An 8,564-nucleotide genomic window follows, 5' to 3' on the forward strand; every position below is an offset into this window, starting at 1 on the left:
GTGAAAAGAATGATTAAAGAATGAAAAAGGTAGTTCAAATAAGGAAATAAGAGAAATGGGGTGAAAATAGATAATTTGCCAAAAAAGGGAAATGGGGTGAAAATAGGAAAGTGGAGGGAGTATTATTAACAATTTATTTCATAAATTATCCTTTATTTAGCTTCTTTGATAACCTTAACCTCCTTATATTACATTGCTAAGAGATCGGTCATGCAAAAAAAATTGTCCATACTCCGATCAACCCAGCACAACAAACCTTTGATCATAATAAGTCATACCACATGTAAGACCGGTTAACATTAATCATCATTAAAAATCCGATCAACCCAACACAACAAACCCTTGATCATAATAAGTCATACCACATGTAAGACCGGTTAACATTAATCATCATTTAAAATCGTCTGTATTAGGTCAAATACTAAACCATGTTAACTAATAGACTTCAATTTAGCTCAATAGTTGATATGCTCTTTTTTAGAAGATAAATTATTCTTTAGTTTCTTTGGCTTACTGATTCTAATGTTAACCGTTCTCGTTGTAGTCCCCTTATATTTCCTCGCTCCAAAATCTGCTACACAGAAAGATTGTCCATATCCCAATTTACCAAAACAAACCAACCCTTAATCATAAGTAGACATACACTCACATACCACATGTAAGATCGATTAACAGTAATCATCATTTAAAACCGTCCAGGATAAATAACTACTTAAATAAAGTCCAAAAGAGAGACCCCCAGCTCATGGGCATATATTCCTTCAGCACCCCACATAAAATGTTTCCAGATATGGAGTGAGAACATAGGACAAAGCTCCAACCAACTCCCTCCCTCCCTTATTATATAAAATCAACCACATCTCCCACATCACTAGAACTGCAACATTCACATTTATTAACCAATCTTTCCTTATATACCAATAATATACCATTTACACTTATCTAAAACGGTTTTATACAAGAATTGTTGTTTATATACTTTTTATATGATTGCTTCTGTTTTTCCAACCCTTCATTCTTTTACAAAACAACATTAGAAATGGATCATGAAAATGTGCAAAGTAGTAAAGATATGAGTTTGGTTTTATCTACTGATGCAAAACCTAGGCTTAAATGGACACCAGAGCTTCATCAACGATTCGTCGACGCTGTTAATCAGCTTGGAGGCCCTGAAAGTATTGAATTTGGTTCTTTTTTTCTTTAATTACCATGTTTTCTCATTTTATTATGTTACTTTGACTCGACTCCAAGTATCAGACACGATAATTTTCTCTAAGATGTTTTTTTTCTTATTTTTTAAACAGAGGCAACACCAAAGAGTTTGATGAGGATGTTGGGAATTCCAGGGCTCACTTTGTATCACCTAAAAAGTCATTTACAGGTATTTCTAGTTTTCTACTCATACAAGCATTACATTTATGTTCTTCGAGAACAATTCGTCTCTTGTAAGGCCGTTTTACACTAATATTTTGAAAAAAATATATTACCGAAAAAATGGCGGTTACAAAAAACCCATTTAATACAAATTCTTGTGTAAAGCGGCCAGATACAAGAATCTGAAGAAAAAAGATTACGAATATGTTTTAGTAAATGTGCTCAAAATCTTTATAATAAAGCAGAACTCAAAATTTTTAAAATAAAACTCAGAAAATAAACAATAAGAGGTACTACCTCCAGATGTATAGTCTATAAACTGCAGAATCTGTTCCTATATTAAAAAGACTGTAATCTGAAATATGTGAATTATTATACTTATTGCAGAAATTCAGACTTGGGAAAAACCAGCAATCAGAAATCTGCAAGGATTTGAAGCAAGAAACTGTTGATAGTGAAGAGAATTGCAGCATCAATGAGCTTAATCTTTTAGACGAGAAAAATGAAGCAGATGAAGTGACTGAAGATCAAATACAAGAGTAAGATCGAGTTAGCGATTTTCTTGATTGCTGTTAGAAGACGGATTACATCTTGACTGACTTTTGATTATTTGTTGTTTGACAGAGATGTTCATATTGCTGAAGCTTTACAAATTCAGATGGAGGTTCAGAGAAAACTACATCAACAAATTGAGGTAAAATGATTATACAGAGTATATCGCTGTCAGATGTCAGCTACCTTAACGGGTAAAGTTATTAAGTAGTTAGACAAAAGAAAAAGAACTTCTATGTAAAACCGTTTCATATAAAAATTAACAAGTGTCCTCTTTGTAGGCCAGTCTTCTGTGTAAAACCGTTTCATATAAAAAAATGATATAATTATAACATTTCATATGTTTGTGAAATCAGGTACAGAGACGTTTACAGTTAAGGATTGAGGCACAAGGAAAATATTTACAGAAAGTACTGAAGAAAGCACATGAAACACTGTCTGGCTATAATAATTGTTCATCAATTGGTGTAGAACATGCAAAAGCTGAACTTTCTCAATTAGCCTCAATGGTTAGCAGTTCTTCATTTTCCGAGTTAACCGAAACAACAGATTTGTCCCTAGACAAAAATAATAATAATAATCGAAGTCAAATGGGTACAATAAGACGCACTACAGGATGCTCTCTCGAGAGCTCCTTGACCTCATTAGAAAGCTCTGAGAGACTCGATGATGAAACTGGGCCAATTGGCCCGTCGGGCCCGTCTTTAAGGAAGAGGAGTAGAAGCATAAGTTGTGAGGGTATTTGTGTCCAAGAAAAACATAGCAAGAAAATGAAATTTGAAGTTTTGGAGACATTTGATCTTAATAAGAGTCAATGTGAGTTTGACTTAGAATTGAGTTTAAAGCAACCCAATAATTGACTTGAATTTAAAGGTATAGGAAGAAATTTGAATTTGTGTATTTAAGTGCTTCTTATGGGATCAATATTAGCTTTTAGATTTGGTCTTAGTAAGTTGGTATAAAGATGTGTCATATGTAATCTTTGTAAAAAATGTTATTATATGGTTAAAAAGTTCATTTTAGGAGATAATGTTGATTATAATCGTACCATTGCTCATTTGTATTGAATCTCAGATCTTTGGGAGTTCACTTAAGTTTTAACGGTTAAACTTCACCCTTGCAGATGTCATATCAATGACTTTGTTTATATTCATAAAAAGAAAATAATGTAGGTATTCTCATAGACAATTCTGCTTTCTATTATCAAAAAGACTTGGCTTGATAATGAGCTAAAGTTTATTTGCTTGTGCTCTACAAAGAGGTCATCAATGCATCATCAATTCATCATCACTTTAACTAATGCTAAGCTGCTAGCATCTTTTGCTCTATACCCATCAAGCCATCACAAGACCAGAATTCCATTTCGGATTAACCAGCTAGTCTTATTTAGGATGGTATATACATTATACAGTTAAAATGGATTTAAATATTACGGAGTAATCGTATCACTTTATGATAGTAAGGAAACCTTTTACTAGTCCATGAAAGTTAGCCTTACAATTCACCTGTTTTTTAGGATTTAAAAGATATATTCTTATTTTAAATATGAAGTTTTGTTGATTTATAGTTACGCGAAATAAATATATGTTCCGACTCTTATTTTCTCTGCCTAAAAAGTTAAAGGGAAACTCATATAACTCATATACATATTAAAATATAATTTAATAAGAATGATAATTATCTCAAATAAAGTAATTTCATCATTTTACCTAATGGGGCTACCAATGAGCAACCATCATCAACAACAATTTGGTCATGTAATAATGTTATCTAGGACCAACTTTTTTTACTACACCATCCAATTAGGTAAGAGAGCTAACTAATTTCAACTTTAAACTAATTAAGTAATTAACGACATGCAATAATAACAAAGCAAACAACATAATGACATCCCAACATAACAACATTCTTAGGCATAATTGCTTAAAACATGCGCAAATTTCTAGCATTATGGTTATCTTTTGGACCAATTAAACTTGTTATATTCACATTTTTCACCTTCATAGTCTTCAACAAAAGTCAAAATATTACAAAATGGAGTTTCCACACACTAAAATTTGGTTTCTTACTACAACTATTCTTTCATTCATTTACTTGTCTTCACCATCTAGTACTCCTACTACATTATGTGACAAAGGTTAGTATTTCATCATTTCTTTTACTATTATTGTCGTTAGTGCAGATGTCAATTAGCTTAGATGGTACTTAGACCTGTCCCGTCAGCAACATATTTCTCCTTCTCGCTCCCTTTGCACCAAAAAACTAGTATTGTCATTGGTTTACGACCACACCTGAATCTAATTACGGAACTATAGGGCTTAGCAGGAATGCTCACCCTCGCTAGACAACGAAAATTTGAATGTTTTTAAGTAAAATTCGAATATTTTCCCAACTTAACTTATCATATTACTAGTATTAATTATCTTCTTGCTAGAATTTCTTGCGCCCTAGCTATAAATCCTGGTTATGTCACTGTCCGAATCTTATCATGCGCGAGCAGTGGCGGAGCCAGGATGTTCGATTTTAAGTCAGCGTGGCCAAAAATTTTCAGCGGGGCGACCGCCCCTACTAGCGCATGTCAGCAAAATGCAAATCTATGCACAGTTTTTAGTAGTAACTCAACTTCTTGTTTCCAAATGCAGGACTTGAAGCAAAACTTCCCTATATGACATCAAATGCTACAGAAATCGAAGGGAAATCCTTCGATTATATCATCATTGGTGGAGGAGCAAGCGGCTGCGCATTAGCAGCAACACTCTCAGAAAAATTCTCTGTTCTAGTGATAGAACGAGGCGGTTCACCTTACAACAACCCAACAATTTTGGAGCGTACAAAGTTCGGGTTTCCACTACTCGAAACAAACAAGTACACTTCCGTGGCACAAGAGTTTGTGTCTATAGACGGAGTTGTGAATTATAGGGGAAGAGTACTAGGAGGATCAACCTCTATAAACAGTGGATTTTATAGCAGAGCAAGTTGTGAATTTGTTAAGAAAATGGGTTGGGATGAAAATATGGTGAAATCGGCGTATGAATGGATCGAATCCAAGCTAGTGTTTCCGCCATTTTTAAGTCCTTGGCAATCTGTTGTTTTGGATGGGCTTTTAGAAGCAGGGGTTTTGCCTTTTAATGGTTATAGTTTGGAACATTTACAAGGGACTAAATTGAGTGGTACGCTATTTGACGCGTTTGGGAATAGACACACTGCTGCTGATCTTCTTATTGCAGGAAATTTACAGAACATTACGGTTTTACTCAACGCGACTGTCAGCAAGATCATGTTTCACAACAACGGTATGTTCAGACTCGCCATTTCAACTTAGCCTACATTACGCCGATTCTTTTTTATTGTTAAGCTAACTAGTATAGATCCCGCGCTAATACGCGGTTTTTTTAGATAGGAATATTAAAGAAAATAATTATAAAACTGATACTCCTATTTAACTCAATTTGAAATTTAATTGTAAAATTTATTATTAGCCCAATTACAACCAAATTCATTTAAGCGGGAATTTTTTTGAGATTTCTTATTCTTTTAGTATAAGGGAGATTGACAGTTGCATATTACAATACAGGGGAAGAACCTAGGGCTTATGGAGTCACATTCATCAAAAGCGAAGGGAACGGAAAACATACATACAATGTGTACCTAACGAAGAAAGACAATTCAAGTATAAAGGGAGAAGTTATACTTTCGGCCGGAGCTCTAAGCAGTCCTCAATTACTTATGCTAAGCGGGATTGGACCGTCGAGTCACCTACAAAAGTTCAACATTCCCATAGTGGCTAATATATCAGGAATCGGGAAAGGAATGCAGGATAATCCGGCAATTTCACTCTTTGTGGACTCGAAGCCAAAGTGGAGGGTACCGGATACCCCCCAAGTAACGGGTATAACTGATAACTATAACATCATAATTGAGTCGATAATTGTACCTGTTTCGTATAACTTAACAAGGGTGTCCATAGCCGGTAAGCTAGCATTCCCTAAATCACACGGCGAACTTGAGCTAAAAACCATGGACCCTAGAGAAAATCCCCTAGTGAAGTTCAACTACCTTCTTGAAAAAGAGGACATGGAAAAATGTGTAAGGATTCGAGAACTGGTAGGAGAAGTATCCGCGACTAAATGGGTGGGGGTATACTTAGGCGAGGGACGTAATGACATGGTAAAATTAGGAGAAGAAGAGAGTAGAGAGTATTGCAAGAAGCATGTAAGTACATTTTATCATTATCATGGCGGGTGTGGTATCGGGTCAGTGGTAGATAAAGAGTATAAGGTATATGGAGTTAAGGGGTTACGGGTTTTGGATGGATCGACTTTGGTTGAGTCTCCTGGGACTAATCCTATGGCTACATTGATGATGCTAGGAAGATATCAAGGTTTGAAAATCATAGAGAAAAGATTGGGATCTTCTTCATAGTTGAGTTTGTTTTTATGTTTTGGCGTAAAAGAAGCCACCAGGGTTACTATGTTGCTAGCGAGTTTGAACACTAAGCTAGTTGACTTTTGCATGTTTTGACTTAGTGTTAAAGCATGCTTATCAAACAAACATGCAAAAATATGTGATCGAGGGTGTCTATTGTTTTCTGAGTCTTAACCCGGTTGCGATAAATGATCATCAATTTTTGGTAGAATGAAGAATCGGGATTTGCTACCTAGATTTTTTTCGTTTTTTTTTTGCCCCGATTCTCCAGGTATACAGCTAGTTAAAGTGTTCCGTTGTTCGAACAAATGAATTTGAACCAACGACTGTGTCCGATTGTTTTTTTTTTAAATCAAAGGTAAACAAATTATTAAAACATGTTCGTTTTACTACAGTATCTTCTATATAATCACATAATGACGATGCTTATCGATAACATAAATCAAAATTTGTTTGACAAACATCATCATAATAAAATTTAACCCGTTTTCACGCTTATGACAGATTAACCGTCTTAAACGAGACCTACTCAAAAGAAATAATTATTGCTGAAAAAAGTGATCAACATAACCAAACCAATCGAATTGGACACTGTCCACGTCATCGCCATCAGCATTACGATTCCTGTCCACGTCATCAACAGGCATAACAAACCTACAAACAGGACAACTTCCATGTAACCTTAACCACTTTTCAATACACCTTTCATGAAACCCATGCTGACATGGCATCTTCTTCAGTGTGGTCCCCACCTTATACCCCTCCAAACATATAACACACTCTCCTAGGTCTGCTAGGTCACCCTCGTCTCTGATATCGACACGTGGCATTGCCTCCACCGCTGATTTCGCTGCTGGTGGTTGCCCACCTTTACCCTCCTCTGTTTCTGCTGGTCTGTTAAAGAATGATTCAAGTTCCATCACTATTTCGGTTATCGGGTTGATTAGTACGTCCCGTTCTTGGTGGGAATTCGGGCCCAAGGATGCAATTCGGGTCGGCTCTTGTTGTGAATTCATTACAAAATTGGGAATTTTTAAACGTAAAATTGTGTGGAGATGTATGTGAATTATGGGAGTTTTTGAGGAACCAATTGGGGTTTATATATTTTGTGTATCCGTTGGGGAGAAAGAAATTTGGAATACAGTACTTTCCAAAAACAGAATTAACGCGGACTTTCCAATTTCCATTGCTTATTAGTTACTAGATTTTGTGCCCGTGCGTTGCACGGGTTATAATATTGGTTCATCTCTCAATATTAACTAAAAAGGTAAGATATTGTGGATGACATGAACATAAATGTGAAATTATTGTTGGAGTCAAATTTAATTTATCAACCTCTTTATTTAAAAAAAATATTTAAATTTAAATTTTTATTTTATAATTTTTAATTTAAATAATTATCTAAGCAAAAATAATTTAATCCAGATAATTAATAATTGCATTAGCAATAATTATCCTCTTTATATATAGATAGAGTCCACATTGTACCTAAAATACATATTAAATCCAATTTTATTTAGCCTTGAATTTCATGCGTTTTTTTTCTTGATTTAGCAATTGGACAATAGTGTTATTATTGTATATTTTGATTTAAAATTATAATTATTAACATGCCATAAAAAAAATGAATCATACTTTAATTTAAAGATACCAACTAATATTATTATCAACAAAATTTGTGAAAATATACCCTTGTATCAAGAAATCACCTTATAGACATCAAAAATATTTAATTTTAAACAGAGGAAATAAAATAACGTGAAGGTCTTAAAAATAAAAGTATTCATAATAAAATGTTATTCAACCAACAACAACGTCTCTTTATTGCTTATATAATAATATATATAATGATGTTATGTCTTATTATTATTATTCAAACACAAATTAGTTAATTACATTATTGAATCCTTGTGTAACATTTATATGAAGACCAACTCAGGAGTCAGGATCAAATTGATGGGCCGAATTGTTGAATAATTACTATTTGCAAGTCTGTCATCCTTAACAACATAAGCCATTATCCATTGTCAAACCCTAAAATCCCATCACCCGTCCCCAACTTTTACCCCTAATACTCAGCTCTTTTATTCACTAACTCCCCGGTAGATATCCATTTTCCATTTCTCATCGACCCACATACACTCCTTGTTCCTCCTCACATTCAATCTATTACTATTTCAATTCTGTAAATAAATAAATGCACATAATTCTCA

At 34.3% G+C, this 8,564-nt stretch overlaps 3 protein-coding genes across 3 annotated transcripts; 2 read left to right on the top strand and 1 right to left on the bottom strand.

Annotated features, from left to right (window-relative positions):
- Positions 1-787: 787 nt before the first annotated feature.
- On the top strand, positions 788-2,956 carry LOC141644146 (myb family transcription factor PHL8-like). The gene is made up of 5 exons (XM_074453619.1): positions 788-1,175; positions 1,305-1,381; positions 1,762-1,913; positions 1,999-2,068; positions 2,283-2,956. The coding sequence occupies exons 1-5, from the start codon at positions 1,040-1,042 to the stop codon at positions 2,784-2,786; spliced, it is 939 nt and encodes a 312-aa protein (XP_074309720.1). The 5' UTR covers positions 788-1,039; the 3' UTR covers positions 2,787-2,956.
- Positions 2,957-3,894: 938 nt separating this feature from the next.
- LOC141632266 (protein HOTHEAD-like) lies at positions 3,895-6,721 on the top strand. The gene is made up of 3 exons (XM_074444827.1): positions 3,895-4,063; positions 4,569-5,219; positions 5,501-6,721. The coding sequence occupies exons 1-3, from the start codon at positions 3,961-3,963 to the stop codon at positions 6,346-6,348; spliced, it is 1,602 nt and encodes a 533-aa protein (XP_074300928.1). The 5' UTR covers positions 3,895-3,960; the 3' UTR covers positions 6,349-6,721.
- Positions 6,722-6,893: 172 nt separating this feature from the next.
- On the bottom strand, positions 6,894-7,271 carry LOC141641878 (E3 ubiquitin-protein ligase MPSR1-like). Its single transcript, XM_074450521.1, has one exon. The coding sequence runs from the start codon at positions 7,269-7,271 to the stop codon at positions 6,894-6,896; it is 378 nt and encodes a 125-aa protein (XP_074306622.1).
- Between the last annotated feature and the right edge of the window lie 1,293 nt (positions 7,272-8,564).

This window comes from Silene latifolia, chromosome 2 (assembly GCF_048544455.1).
Source record: "Silene latifolia isolate original U9 population chromosome 2, ASM4854445v1, whole genome shotgun sequence".
NCBI lineage: Eukaryota > Viridiplantae > Streptophyta > Magnoliopsida > Caryophyllales > Caryophyllaceae > Silene > Silene latifolia.

Excerpts from the sequence above, each read along its gene's own strand:
- LOC141641878 (XM_074450521.1), bottom strand. The coding sequence starts at position 7,271 with ATGGAACTTGAATCATTCTTTAACAGACCAGCAGAAACAGAGGAGGGT.
- LOC141644146 (XM_074453619.1), top strand. The coding sequence starts at position 1,040 with ATGGATCATGAAAATGTGCAAAGTAGTAAAGATATGAGTTTGGTTTTA. Across the intron at positions 1,176-1,304 it reads TCAGCTTGGAGGCCCTGAAA|AGGCAACACCAAAGAGTTTG; the intron begins GTATTGAATTTG and ends TTTTTTAAACAG. Across the intron at positions 1,382-1,761 it reads ACCTAAAAAGTCATTTACAG|AAATTCAGACTTGGGAAAAA; the intron begins GTATTTCTAGTT and ends TACTTATTGCAG.
- LOC141632266 (XM_074444827.1), top strand. The coding sequence starts at position 3,961 with ATGGAGTTTCCACACACTAAAATTTGGTTTCTTACTACAACTATTCTT. Across the intron at positions 4,064-4,568 it reads TACTACATTATGTGACAAAG|GACTTGAAGCAAAACTTCCC; the intron begins GTTAGTATTTCA and ends TTCCAAATGCAG. Across the intron at positions 5,220-5,500 it reads GATCATGTTTCACAACAACG|GGGAAGAACCTAGGGCTTAT; the intron begins GTATGTTCAGAC and ends ATTACAATACAG.